General features: G+C 41.5%; 1 protein-coding gene across 2 annotated transcripts in view; it reads left to right on the forward strand.

The window, feature by feature from the left end:
• ABHD3 (abhydrolase domain containing 3, phospholipase) overlaps window positions 1-14122 on the forward strand; it is a 49870-nt gene extending 35748 nt beyond the window's left edge. The window contains exons 4-7 of one of the 2 annotated variants that reach the window (XM_074383694.1): window positions 2449-2622; window positions 4394-4442; window positions 4520-4685; window positions 9761-14122. In XM_074383694.1, the coding sequence (XP_074239795.1) occupies window positions 2449-2622; window positions 4394-4442; window positions 4520-4685; window positions 9761-9939 (568 nt within the window). In that variant the 3' untranslated portion in view covers window positions 9940-14122. The remainder of the gene's footprint in view (window positions 1-2448; window positions 2623-4393; window positions 4443-4519; window positions 4686-9760) is intronic. The other variant, XM_039463843.2, reaches the window with a different exon arrangement.
• The last annotated feature ends 987 nt before the right edge of the window (window positions 14123-15109 follow it).

A 15109-nucleotide genomic window follows, 5' to 3' on the forward strand; every position in this document is an offset into this window, starting at 1 on the left:
AAAGGTAGAGTTTATTTAAAAAAACAAACAAGAACCAAAACCATACCACATTATCATTACACCTGAACAAAATTAACACTAATTTCAAACTATCATCCAGTATTCAGTAAGTGTTCACATTTCCAAAATAGTCTGTTTGCTTGTTTGGTTTTAGTTTAGTTAGGAGCCAGAAAAAGTAGTCTAGTCTCAGTGTCTCTCTCTGTCTCTATCTCTGTCTATCTCTGTCTCTCTCTCTCTCTCTCTCTCTCTCTCTCTCTCTCTCTTCCTCTCTCTCTCTCTCTCTCTCTCTTTCTGAGCCAGAAAGTCTATACGCGCCACCCCCCCCACCCTGCCACCCTCTCTTAGCTTGTAGTTTTTTTTTTTTCTTTTGGCGAGAAAATAGGGTCCTTTTCCTATAGAAGTAAAACAGTCTTTTTCGGGGAGAACATCTTGGCATCATTTTGTTCCTGAGTAATAACCAGGATGTATCCCCACCTGCTTGGTCTTAACTACTTCTGAATCTTCCTACTTCTGAGTTTCCCTTCAAGTCCTTCCCATTTGTGCATTTTACCAGCCCCCCAATAATATCTGACCTCTCATCAAAGAGTAGGGCCACCAAAACTAGGACACTCAAATGAACCCTTTGGAAAAGAGTAAGCATCGTCTTACTAAATGGTTTGGTGAACCACAATACTGTATACAGATAGTACCATTTTGCATCTAAAACATCATCATTTTCACCCCTGCAAGTCATTTGGATTGGAAAAAAGAATGAGGGAGAATTTTAACCCATTCCTCCTATTTTAAAACCTGGACAGTTGAAGAAATCAAGTACAAAAAATATAATGAGAAATAATTAGGATATCATTCTTTCTGTTACTTGGCAGCATTAAACTTTAGATGTTCAACATTGTGTATGTAGATTAGACATGATTATGGGCCCTCTTACCAAAACAGAACTAAAAGAGGAAAAGATGTGATAGGAAATAAGGACAAATAACAGGAATGGGAAGAGAAAACAAGTTACTTTATGGGTCAACTGTTCTACCACATCTTAGAAAGTCTAAACTAGAGAGACCTTTAGAAACTTGCTACAGGGGCTGGGCGCAGTGGTTCACACCTGTAATCCTGGCAGTTTGGGAGGCTGTGGCGGGCAGATCACAAGGTCAGGAGTTTGAAACCAGCCTGGCCAACATAGTGAAACCTTGTCTGTACTAAAAATACAAAAAAATTGGCCGGGCGCAGTGGCTCAAGCCTGTAATCCCAGCACTTTGGGAGGCCGAGGCGGGTGGATCACGAGGTCAAGAGATCGAGACCATCCAGGTCAACATGGTGAAACCCCGTCTCTATTAAAAATACAAAAAAATTAGCCAGGTGTGGTGGCATACTTGTAGTCCCAGCTACTTGGGAGGCTGAGGTGGGAGAATCACTTGAACCTGCGAATTGGAGGTTGCAGTGAGCTGAGACCACTCTAGAGCTGAGACCACTCTAGGCTAGGTGACAAAGTGAGACTCCCTCTCAAAAAAAAATTTGCTACAAGGTGCAAGGATCCTTGGCAGCTAGGGTAGCAATCCAGATCAGTTAACTCACAGTCTCCCAGGGTGAGACCCAGACATCAGTAGTCATTTTTAAAACTCCCCAGAGACCAGCCTGGGCAACCTAGTGAGACCATCTGTACCAAAAAACTTTTTTCTTCTTTTTTAATTAGCTAGGCATGATGATGGACAGATGTGGTCTCATACTGGGGAGGATAAGGTGAGAGGATCACTTCAGCCCAGGAGATCAAGGCTGCCCTAAGGTATGATTGTGTTACTACACTCCAGCCTGGGCTACAGAGCCTATCAAAAAAAAAAAACAAGGCCGGGTACAGTAGCTCATGCCTGTAATTTTAGCACTTTAGGAGGCTGAGGCAGGCAGATCGTTTGAGGTCAAGAGTTCAAAATCAGCCTGGTCGACACAGTGAAACCCCATCTCTACTAAAAATACAAAAAATTAGCGGAGTGTGGTGATGCATGCCTGTAATCCCAGCTACTCAGGAGGCTGCGGCAGGAGAATCCCTTGAATCCACGTAGTGGAGGTTGCAGTGAGCCAAGATCACACCACTGTACTCCAGCCTGGGCGACAGAGCGAGACTCTGTCTCAAAAAAAAAAAAAATTCCCTGAGTGATTCCAGCATGCAGTCACATTTGTACACCACTCTTAGGGTGGATTTCTCTTATGTTTTACTTCATAAGATATACATATAAGGAATAGCTGATTTGTCCCACTTGCCACATAGTTGACTACAAGACAAATAATCTATGAATATAAGGAAAGAATGAAGATGCTTGCATGCTTTTCCAGGATAGAAGACTTAAACACTAGTTTTTACTTTTCTTCTCCATAGTTAACATAGCCTGTATTTAGAAATGAATGTCTTGAGTGATATAACAAATTAATCACTGAGTTTCCTGTTTCTCCCCATTTTAGAATGCTGCTTCTAAATTACCTGGGCAAAATTGGGCCCAAAACTCCTTTGATGGCAGCTGCAACTTTTTCCGTTGGTTGGAATACCTTCGCTTGCTCAGAGTCACTGGAAAAACCGCTGAACTGGCTGCTTTTTAATTACTATTTGACAACCTGCCTTCAGTCTTCAGTTAATAAGTGAGTCATCTTTAAAATCTGCTGTCTCCAGGGCCGGGCATGGTGGCTCATGCCTGTAATCCCAACAGTTTGGAAGGCTGAAGCGGGTAGATCGCCTGAGGTCAGGAATTTGAGACCAGGCTGGTCAACATGGTGAAACCCCATCTCTACTAAAAAATACAAAAATTAGTTGTGTGTGGTGGCAGGCACCTATAGTCCCGGCTACTCAGGAGGCTGAGGCAGGAGAATCTCTTGAACCCAGGAGGCAGAGGTTGCAGTGAGCCAAGATTGTGCCATTTTGCTCTAGCCTGGGCAACAGAGTGAGACTCTGTCTCAAAAAAACAAACCAGTGGCTGGGCGCCCTGGCTCACACAGTTAATCCCAGCACTTTGGGAGACTGAGAGGGGTGGATCACCTGAGGTCGGGAATTTGAGACCAGCCTGGCTAATATGGTGAAACCTTGTTCCTTTTTTTTTTTAAAGATGCGGTTTCACTGTGTTGGCCAGGTTGGTCTTGAATTCCTGACCTCAGATGATACACCCGCCTTGTGCCCAGCCTAAATCTCGTTTCTACTAAAAATACAAAAAATAACCAGGCATGGTAGTGTGCGCCTGTAATCCCAGCTACTGGGGAGGCTGAGGCAGGAGAATCCTTGAACCCAGGAGATGGAGGTTGCAGTGAGCCAAGATCATGCCATTGCACTCCAGCTTGGGCAACAAGAGCAAAACTTTATCTCAAGAAAAAAAAGATAGGGTCTGTCTGTTGCCCAGGCTGGAGTGCAGTGGTGTGATCATGGCTCACTGCAGCCTCAACCTCCTAGTTTAAAGCAATCCTCCCACCTCAGCCTCTCAAGTAGCTGGGATTACAGGCACATACCACCACACCTGGCTGATTTTTTAATGTTTTGTAGAGACAGGGTTTTGCCATGTTGCCCAGGCTGTCTCGAACTCCTGAACTCAAGCAATCCATCCACTTCAGCCTCACAAAGTGCTAGGACTACAGACGTGGGCCACCCACCCAGCAGAGTTGTTTCTGTTTGCTTATTTCTTTAATTTCTTTATTTTAATTTTTGTGGGTACATAGTAGGTGTATATATTTATAGGGTACCTTGAGATGTTTTGACACAGGTATGCAATGCATATAATCTCTATTTTTTAATGACTGTTAACATGTACTTTTAAGTGAATTGGTAAATATAAACTTTAAATTAAAAGTATTGTTGATTTGCACATGACTTATTGAAAATCATAGTAATCCTGAAAGTTGACATTAAACAGTGGATTAGATTTTACCAGTCCAGGGAAGGTGGTTCATGCCTATAATCCTAGCCTTCTGGGAGGCTGAGGAGGGTGGATCCCTTGAGCGTGGGAATTTGAGACCAGCCTGGGCAACATGGTGAAACCTCATCTCTTAAAAAAAAAAAAAAAACACATAAAATTGGTGGGGCATGGTGGCATACACCTGTAGTTCCAGCTAATCTGGGGGCTGAAGTGGGAGGATCACTTAAGCCCAGCAAATTGAAGCTGCAGTGAGCCATGATCATACCACTACATTCCAGCCTGGGTGACAAAGCAAGACCCTGTCTCAAAAAAAAAAGTGGGGAGGGGCTTGAAAAAAGTATCTTCAGCACAACCATTATTATACTACCCCTCGTGTATCTGATTAAGGAAAATATTTATTGAGTGCCAACTGCGCCTTGTACTAGGCTTTTTAGTAATTTGTTTTTGAGTCTTTTTAGTATGCTGGAGTAGGAATGACCTTGATTTTTACTTCTGAAATTCTTTTGTTCCAGGCACCGACATATGTTTGTAAAACAAGTTGATATGGATCATGTCATGAAGGTAGAAGAAAAACTTTATGTAATACTTTTATTTCTTCTTTGGGGCAAGACTAGATATAATTTGATTTTGTTTTTCAGGCTAAATCCATCAGAGAGTTTGATAAGCGATTCACTTCAGTCATGTTTGGATACCGAACAATTGATGATTATTATACTGATGCCAGTCCAAATCATAGACTGAAGTCAGTAGGAATTCCAGTGTTGTGTCTTAATTCTGTGGATGATGTTTTCTCACCCAGTCATGGTAAAATTAACATATTTGTATATATTTTGACATGAATTAACTTTTAATATATTGTTCTTTTCAAGAAAATGTAGTAAGAAAATGTATCATTTCCATTATGCTTAAAAAAAGATATAACAATTAGTATCTAAATGTCTCAGATCACTTAAATATTTTCACAGAACCTTATCTAGTTCATTGTGAGAGGCTCAGAACAAATTATGACTCAGTATTTTGCTCATTCTCATTTTTACAACCTTTCCTTCTTATCAAATACACTGTTCTTTGGACAGATTATGTTACAGTCTTTTTGCCTCAAGAGAATATTGTCATCACTTGCCTCTTCCTGAGGTTCCTATACAGAAAAATTTGAAGTTTTTCTTCCCTTTTAAGCTGGAAGAGAACTTGAGACTTTATAAATACAGTGACTTTAAATATCTCAATTAGTGAATTATATTTGGACTAGACGGTCATATTTGATGAGAAACAGTCTTTCCTTTTCCCCTGAATACTGTATGTAAGAAAATTAGTTAGCTGGGCATGATGGTGTGTGCCTATAGTCCCATATACTTGGGAGGCCAAGGTGGGAGAATCACTGAAGCCCCGAAGTTCAAGGCTGCAGTGAGCTATGCACTGCACTCCAGCCTGAACAACAGAGTAAGACCCTGTCTCTTAAAAAAAGAAAATTGTTCAAAAATGAACTTTCCTAGTTTCTTTTTTCTTTTCTTTTCTTTTTCTTTTTTTTTTTTTTTTTTTTTTTTTGAGACGTTTGTTTTTTGTTTATTTGAGCCGGAGTTTCACTCTGTTGTCCAGGCTGGAGTACAATGCCATGATCTCAGGTCACTGCAACTTCCGCCTCCCAGGTTCAAGCAAGTCTCCTGCCTCAGCCTCCCAAGTAGCTGGGATTACAAGCACCTGCCATCATGCCCAGCTAATTTTAGTATTTTTGTAGAGACAGGGTTTCATCGTGTTGGCCAGGCTGGTCTCAAACTCCAGATCTCAGGTGATCCACCCGCCTTCGTCTCCCAAAGTGCTGGGATTACAGGCATGAGCCACTGCACCCAGCCAACTTTCCTTCAAATATTTTATTTTAAAAATGGTTCTGACTGTAAACATAATACATATGTTGTGAAAATTTCAGAAAATCCCCAATGTGTATGTGTGTATATATATATTTTTAAATTATCTATCATTTCTCTAGGAGATCCTCTTTTATTATGTGATTTATGATTAATCACAGATAATCTTAGAAAGTGAAACTTACGACCTTGACCACAATTCAGAAAATGAAACTGTGAACTTTAATATCAGTTGACTTACATGGTGATTGTTATAGCATATTTTCATTGGATTTGGAGTCTAGTATTTCTCCACCCGTTTTTATATTTCACTGACCTTTCTACCAACAAAAAATTCCCAACGTTTTAACTTAACCCACTTGGGTGAAGTTTGAACTCATTATTTCCTATTCTTTCCCATGCCTTTAGAATAGTCTTGCCACATTGAAATAGTGGACAATTGTCTGCAGTCTGAGAGAACAGGCAGCCAGCATCTTTCACATGACTCAAATGTGGCCCAGCCTTTTGTTCTGATATGACTGTAACTCTCAGTGTTAGAAATTTCTGAATGTATCCAGAGTGTGAAGTTTAGGCTCTTAATAATTCCTTTAGAGACTAATGAAACACTCTAAATGCTTGGTGAAAAAGGAAAAGCAAAAATAGTATCAGTCATTCTGCCTGAAGTTCCCACACCTGATACCAAGATAGATGTTCACCTCTAGGTGTTCTTCTTCCTTGGGATGGACGTGGCTAGCTAAGGACATGAACTCAGGACCACTTTTTAATAAGAACTTAGCTTGTTGAGCCTTGCTTTAGGGGTATCAGTGTATTTTTCAGAGTGTTGTGAAGGGTCATTTAGAGCATTGCCTAAACAGGCAATTTTTGGAAGGGGCCTAGTTCTCGTATAGTGAATTTGAGTTTCCTTTTTCTTCTTACAAGGGGGTGGGGTAGAGAAGCTCTTTCATTTAATTAGCTCATTTGCCTCTAAAATTCAGCCGAAGTTGTGAAATTCTAATTACTGCATCTCTCTCTATAAATATGAGTGTGTGTGTGTGTGTGTGTGTGTGTGTGTGTGTGTGAGAGAGAGAGAGAGAGAGAGAGAGGGAGGGTCTCACTCTGTTGCCTAGATTGGAGTCCAGTGACACTACCATAGTTTACTGAGGCTAGGCCGAATATAGTGGCTCAGGCCTATAATCCCAGCAGTTTGATAGGCTGAGGTGAGTGGATCACCTGAGGTCAGGGGTTCAAAACCATCCTGACCATCATGGTGAAACCCCATCTCTACTAAAAAAAAAATACAAAATTAGCCGGGGGTGGTGGCACACACATGTAATTCCAGCTACTCAGGAGGCTGACGCAAGAGAAACGCTTGAACCCAGGGTATGGAGGTTGCAGTACGCCGGCCAAGATCGCACCATTGCACTCTACTCTGGGCAAAATTCCATCTAATAAAAAACATAGTTATTGCAGCCTAAAACTCCTGGGCTCAAGCTGTCCTCGCACCTCAGCCTCAGCTAGGACTACAGGAGCATGCCACCACAGCAGGCTTTTTTTTGTTTTTAACATTTTTTGTAAAGACATGGTCAGTCTTGCTATGCTGCCCAGGCTGGTCTCAAACTCCTAGCCCCAAGTGATCCTCCCAAAGTGCTGAGATTACAAGCGTGAGCCACCATGCTGGCCTCAACCATGCTTTCTTACTTAGGGAGTCATAATTTTTAAAGTTTATACTCAGGCTGGGAGCAGTGGCTTACACCTGTAATCCCAGCACTTGGGAGGCCAAGGCAGGGCGATCACCTAGGGTCAGGAGTTCAAGACCACCCTGGCCTATATGGTGAAACCTCATCTCTACTAAAAGTACAAAAATTAGCTGAGCATGGTGGCGGGCACCTGCAATCCCAACTACTCGGGAGGCTGAGGCAGGAGAATCACCTAAACCCGGGAAATGGAGGTTTCATTGAGCTGAGATTCCTACAGCACTCCAGCCTGAGCCACAAAGCAAGACTGTCTCAAAAAAAAAAAAAGATAAAGTTTATACTCAAGATAGATTTGTAGAGCATATGAAAAGAGTCATTACTAGTGAATTATGTTAAATACAGCAACTATGTTTTTGTTTTTGAAACAGAGTCTTGCTCTGTCACCAGCCTGGAGTACAGTGGTTCGATCTCAGCTCACTGCAACCTGTCTCCCAGGTTCAAGTGATTCTCCTGCCTCAGCCTCCCAGGGAACTGGTATTACAAGTGCCAGCCACCATGCCCAGCTAATTTTTTTGCATTTTTTGTATAGACGGGGTTTCACCATGTTGACCAGGCTGGTCTCAAACTGCTGACCTCAAGTGATCCACCCACCTTTGCCTCTCAAAGTGCTTTGATTACAGGGATGAGCCACAGCAACTAGCCAGCAACTATGTTTTTAAAACACTTTTCTGGCCAGGTGCAGTGGCTCACACCTGTAATCCCAGCACTTTAGGAGGCCGAGGCAGGCAGATCATGAGGTCAAGAGATTGAGACCATCCTGGCTAACATAGTGAAACGCCATCTCTACTAAAAATACAAAAAATTAGCCAGGCATGGTGGTGTGCGCCTGTAGTCCCAGCTACTCGGGCGGCTGAGGCAGGAGAATCGCTTTAACCCGGGAGGCAGAGGTTGCAGTGAGCCGAGATCATGCCACTGCACTCCAGCCTGGGTGACAGAGCAAGACTCCATCTCAAAAAATGATAATAAAACACTTTTTCTTTGTCTTAACCATAAATAGAAATTCAGAGAAGGAAGAAAAAGAAAAATTCACCCATGTTTCATTGCCCAAAGATAACACTGTTACTGTTACCATTTGAGAGAATTTCATTCCTTTTTGTTGTTATTATATAAATTATATTTATACTTTTGAATCCTTAATATAGCCACTAATTGGCCTGAGTAATCTAATATCATAGAAGGTTCATTTGTTTGTTCTTTCTTTCCCTCTCTCTCTTTCTTTCTTTCTTTTTTTGGGGAGGAGGGCGGGGGGGACACAGTCTCACTCTTGCCAGGCTGGAGTGCAGTGATATGATCTTGGCTCACTGCAACCTCTGCCTCCTGGATTCAAGTGATTCTCCTGCCTCAGCCTACCAAGTAACTGGGACTACAGGTTCGCACCACCATGCGCAGCTAATTTTTGTATTTTTAGTAGAGACACGGTTTCACCATGTTGGCCAAGATGGTCTCAATCTCTTGACCTCGTGATCCGCCCACCTCGGCATCCCAAAGTGCAGGGATTACAGGTGTGAGCCACCGTGCCCATTATGCCTCTTTCTTTCTCTCCTTCCCTCCCTCCGTCACTCTTTCTTTCTCTCTTTCCTTCCTTCCTTCTTTCTTTCTTCCTACCTTTTTCTTTCTTTCTCCTCCTTCCTTTCCTTCCTTCCCTGTTTCCCTTCCCTCCCCTCCCCTCCCCTCCCCTCCCTCCTTCCTTCCTTCTTCTTTTCCTTTCCTTCTCTTTAATCTTTTCTTTCTTTCGAGATGGGGTCTCACTATGTTGCCCAGGCTGGTCTCAAACTCTGGAGCTCAAGTGATCCTCTCACCTCGTCTCCCAAAGATTACAAGCATGAGCCACCATGCCCAGACACATCAAATAAAGTTAATCAAAATCGTAAATCGTGAATTTCTAACTCTCACAAAGGTACTAAGCTTAGTTTTTTTCCTGCTATAACACCTCAGTGAGAATCTTATAGCATAATGTGAGGATTCACCATTCCTTGAATTTTCTTACTTTAATTTCTCAAAATAAAACTTGACATATACTTTCGTGTTATGATTAAATCTTGGATTGATTCTTCCCAAAATGATTGTGTAGTACATGACCATATATATGAACTGTTGTAAGAGTATAGATCGTTGATAGAAATTAGACTCATTCCATTTAACTGTGCTCATTACAAGTATATAATGGTGTTTTGATTTCTGTTTATTAGAAATGATAAAGTTATACGCTTTTCCTAACAAAAAAATAATGATTATATTTTTCTCTCTCTCTCTCTCTTATTGCTACCCTTTTTTTGGTCTGAAGCTATTCCAATAGAAACTGCTAAGCAAAACCCTAATGTTGCTTTGGTCCTTACTTCTTATGGAGGCCATATTGGTTTTCTGGAGGGAATCTGGCCAAGGCAATCCACTTACATGGATCGTGTCTTCAAGCAATTTGTGCAAGCCATGGTTGAGCATGGACATGAACTCTCTAACATATAGTTCTTTGGGTGCATTTTGTCCGAACCACAATTGTGAAGGCAGCTCAGGTTAGTGCACAAATTTTAACTACTGTATATAAAGCAAATAAGCCAGCAGATGGGTGAAGAGGTCCAGAATGATATGCAAAAACTACTTTTTAGAGAAATAAAACAACTTTGTAGCAACGAATTAAATATAGTATTAGATTGTTACTTATGTAGATTTTATTTTTACTATGCCTTACCAAGTACGACCTTAAAGTAGTACGTACATGAAATTGCACTTAACCAAAACTATTGTGTAAAAAAATTTTAATTCCTCAGGGTTTTAATTTAGACTAGTATTTTTTTAGATTATTCATTTTAGATGATTTAATGGTACTTTAATAACTGTTAAGAGATACTGGTTATTTGAATGTAAGTTATAAGTTGGTACATTCCTAGGGGTATTTATAGATAATGATGATAACATGAAAACTGAAATCAGATAAAATACAATGCACTAAGTCTTCTATGTGTTCTAACTTTAAAAGGCAAGTGCAACAATGTTAGACTGACTTCTATATGTGCTCTTTTACTCTGATAATATTAAATTAGGGCTAACTTATGTTTTATAATGATTATAATTTACATGCTTATTTTTAAAATAGCATATGTGCACACATATATATCATCATATTAAAATAAATTCTACCATTTTAAATTGGTCTTTTGTGAGTTTTAATCTGCTAAAAGGACCCAGGAAGTAATCCATGATAATTTTATTAATGCATTAGTAAGAAACATTGATACTCTTCCGCTTTACTGTTTTCAGAATATTGGGCTCACACCGCTTGTACCACATAAGGATATTTTCAGCTGCAGGAAACCTAACAGTGCCTTAAGGGAAAATGTTTTGTTTTGTTTTGTTTTGAGACTAGTCTCACTCTGTCACCCAGGCTGGAGTGCAGTGGTGCAATCTCGGCTCACTGCAACCTCTGCCTTCCAGATTCAAGTGATTCTCCTGCCTCAGCCTCCCGAGTAGCTGGGATTGGCGCACACCACCACACCCAGCTAATTTTTTGTAGTTTTAGTAGAGATGGGGGTTTTACCGTGTTAGCCAGGATGGTCTCTGAGGTTGGGAGTTTGAGATGAGCCTGACCAACATAGAGAAACCCTGTCTCTACTAAAAATACAGAATTAGGTGGTGTGATGATGCATGCCTGTAATCCCAGCTACTCAGGAGGCTGAGGCAGGAGAATGCTTGAACCTGGGAGATGGAGGTTGCAGTGAGCCAAGAGCCAAGAACATGCCATTGCACCCCAGCCTGGGCAACAAGAGCAAAACTCCATCTCAAAAAAAAAAAAAAAAAAAAAAAAAAGGCCAGGTGCGGTGGCTCACGCCTGTAATCCCAGCACTTTGGGAGGCCGAGGCGAGTGGATCACGAGGTTAAGAGATCGAGACCATCCTGGTCAACATGGTGAAACCCCATCTCTACTAAAAACACACAAAATTAGCTGGGCATGGTGGTGCGTGCCTGTAATCCCAGCTACTCAGGAGGCTGAGGCAGGAGAATTGCCTGAACCCAGGAGGCGGAGGTTGCGGTGAGCCGAGGTTGCGCCATTGCACTCCAGCCTGGGTAACAGTTGATGGACATGTAGGTTATTTCTACTTCTTTATACTTGTTGGCTATTATGAATAATTCTGCAGCGAACATTTGTATAAAGCTTTTGTGTGGCATATTTTTCATTTCTCTTGGATATGTACCTAGTCATATGATAACTCTACACTTAACTCTTTGAGGAACCACCAGGCTTTCCCAAAGCAACTCTACCATTTTACATTCCAACCAGCAATGTGCATGGTTTCTGATTTCTCCACATTCTCAGCAACATTTATTGTATATTTTAATTATTATAAATATCCTAGTGAATCTGAATTACAAGTTTTAATCATGATATTCTACCAAAACCAAAATATAAAATAGCTTTGTAATGTTTAACGATTTAAAGATAACCACTAGTGTAAAACAAAAATAAAATACAACTGTACACACATGTAACTGCTTCTTAGTTGTAATGAGGTGAATATTCTCAAGTACTGATTCTCATACATGGAGGATAGATTATTCTCCCCAGCTGTTTCTTCACACACTAGCAAGCTCTGAGAAAGAAAGGCTGTGTTTTAATTATTTCTTACATCCCAAGGAATTAGCATATTGCTAAAACACAGTAGTCAAAATTAGCTGGGTAATAGTTGTATAAACATGAAAATACCACTTTGTGAGATGGTGCTTATTTTGAAAAGTTCATTTTAAGCATATCATGGAATTTTTTTCTGGTTTTCTTCTCATGTTTCTGTTGGTTATTGTCATTATGAAACATTTATCCAAAGTCTTCTCTATGTAGAGCATTGTATTGCGCACTAGGGATGAAAATTGATACAGTAGTTTTCTTTTTTCTTTTTCTTTTTTTTGATGGGAGGAGGTGGGGGAGGGGAAGCCTCATACTTTTTTTACACCTTGAACCCAATAAGTAAATGCACATTTTTTCCCCCCGAGACAGAATCTTGCTCTGTCGCCCAGGCTAGACTGCAGTGGTGTGATTCTCCTGCCTCAGCCTCCCCAGTAGCTGGGACTACAGGCACATGCCACCATGCCCTGCTGATTTTTTGTATTTTTAGTAGAGACAGGGTTTCACCATGTTGACCAGGCTGGTCTCAAACGTCTGACCTTGTGATCCTCCCACCTCAGCCTCCCAAAGTGCTGGGATTATAGGTGTGAGCCACCACACCTGGCCAATAAACACATTTTATAGAACAATACTCATGTGCAATATAGTCTCATATTTTCCAGCCCATCCTATTCTTGTCTGGTCTATTTTATTACTTGAACTACCCTGTTTCCTTTTTTTTTTTTTCAAGACACTGTCTCACTCTGTCACATAGGCTAGAGTGCAGTGGTGCAATCTCAGCTCATTGCAACCTCCGCTCCTAGTTCAAGCAATTCTCCTGCCTCAGCCTCCTGATTAGCTGGGATTACAGGCACCTGCCACCACACCTGGCTAACTTTTGTATTTTTAGTAGAGAAAGGGTTTCACCATGTTGGTCAGGCTGGTCTCGAACTGCTGACCTCAAGTGATCTGCCCACCTTGGCCTTCCAGAGTGCTGGGATTACAGGCGTGAGCCACCACAACTGGCCCCTTTATTTTTTAAATGAAAGAGGCTGGGCACAGTGGTTCACACCTATAATGCCAGCACTCTGGGAGACTGAGGCAGGCAGATCACCTAAGGAGTTCAAGACCAGTGTGGACAACTTGGGGAAACCCCATCTCTACTAAAAGTACAAAAATTAGCTGGGCATGGTGACACACACCTCTAATTCCAGCTACTTGGGATGCTGATGCACAAGAATGGCTTGAACCCTGGAGGCAGAGGTCACAGTAAGCAGAAATCATAGCACTGTACTCCAGCCTGGGTGAGGGAGTGAGACTCTGTCTCAAAATAAATAAATAAATAAAAATTACTGGTAAAATTTATTTTGGAGACATACCAATGGGTTGCAACCTGCACTTCAAAAACACTGGGATTCTAGAAGTTAAGGAAATCACTGTTTTATCTGGCAGGCGTCACACTTACTGGTAGTTTCTTCATCTACCTGCTTTCTCCAGCAGACGATAAGCACAGTGAAGACAGAAACCATGTCTTTTTGGCTCTCCATTTTATCCCCTGAGACCAGGATAGTGTATGGCTCATATAAAATTCTTAATAATTTGTTATTAATTAATAATAATATTTGAATGTGAGGTCCTGACACTGATGGAAAGTTAGGACTGCAAATCAGGAGTGGGGAGAGGAGGGATTCTTGCAGCCTCTCTCTGAAGCAGAGCATCTGTTAAAGCATTCTGTTTCCTCTGCAGACTTCAGAATTAACATGGTAATTTTTTAAATCTCACAGTTACCCTGAATCTAATATAGCACTGGTCACAAGGTAAGCACTCAACTTTTTATTACTTAATTTGGAGTTGATGAGGACAGTTTGCAAGGTCAGCTGATAAAGGATACTTAAGAAATGTGCGGCCGGGCGCGGTGGCTCAAGCCTGTAATCCCAGCACTTTGGGAGGCCGAGGCAGGTGGATCACGAGGTCGAGAGATCGAGACCGTCCTGGTCAACATGGTGAAACCCCGTCTCTACTAAAAATACAAAAAATTAGCTGGGCATGGTGGCACGTGCCTGTAATCCCAGCTACTCAGGAGGCTGAGGCAGGAGATGCCTGAACCCAGGAGGCGGAGGTTGCGGTGAGCCGAGATCGCGCCATTGCACTCCAGCCTGGGTAACAAGAGCGAAACTCTGTCTCAAAAAAAAAAAAAAAGGAAAAAAGAAATGTGCTACAAGCCAAGATATGGAATAGAGCTGGTGTTCCTTCTACAATGTAATATTGATATTAGCACTGATCAATACTTAATGCAGTAAAAATTGCTGTATATAATTGCTTTTATTGTTTTGCTTTTAAGTTTTATTTCTTTCTTTTTTTTTTTTTTTTTTTTTTTTTTGAGACGGAGTTTCGCTCTTGTTACCCAGGCTGGAGTGCAGTGGCGCGATCTCGGCTCACCGCAACCTCCGCCTCCTGGGTTCAGGCAGTTCTCCTGCCTCAGCCTCCTGAGTAGCTGGGATTACAGGCACGTGCCACCATGCCCAGCTAATTTTTTGTATTTTTAGTAGAGACGGGGTTTCACCCTGTCGACCAGGATAGTCTCGAACTCTCGACCTCGTGATCCACCCGCCTCGGCCTCCCAAAGTGCTGGGATTACAGGCTTGAGCCACAGCGCCCGGCCTTTTAAGTTTTATTTCTAACTGAAGAGTTTAATATTTATATATTCATGGGCCTTGGGATAATTTAAAAAAAGAACAATGCTTTCTGCTTTGACCATATACATTGTAAAGCTGTGAATGACTGAACTTTGTTATTTATCCATATTCCCAATACTGAACCTTGGAGACACTTTTTGTGGCTCTATCCTTCAACCACCTAAATGTGGAAATTACTTTGAAAACCGTTATGCTGAAAAATTAGGTCAGGCACAGTGGCTTACACCTGTAATCCCAGCTCTTTGGGATGCAGGAGTCAGGCAGATTGCTTGAGTCCAGGAATTCGAGACCAGCCTGGCCAACATAGCAAGAGCCCTCTACTAAAAATACAAAAATTAGCTGGGCA

This window comes from Saimiri boliviensis, chromosome 13, assembly GCF_048565385.1.
Source record: "Saimiri boliviensis isolate mSaiBol1 chromosome 13, mSaiBol1.pri, whole genome shotgun sequence".
NCBI lineage: Eukaryota > Metazoa > Chordata > Mammalia > Primates > Cebidae > Saimiri > Saimiri boliviensis.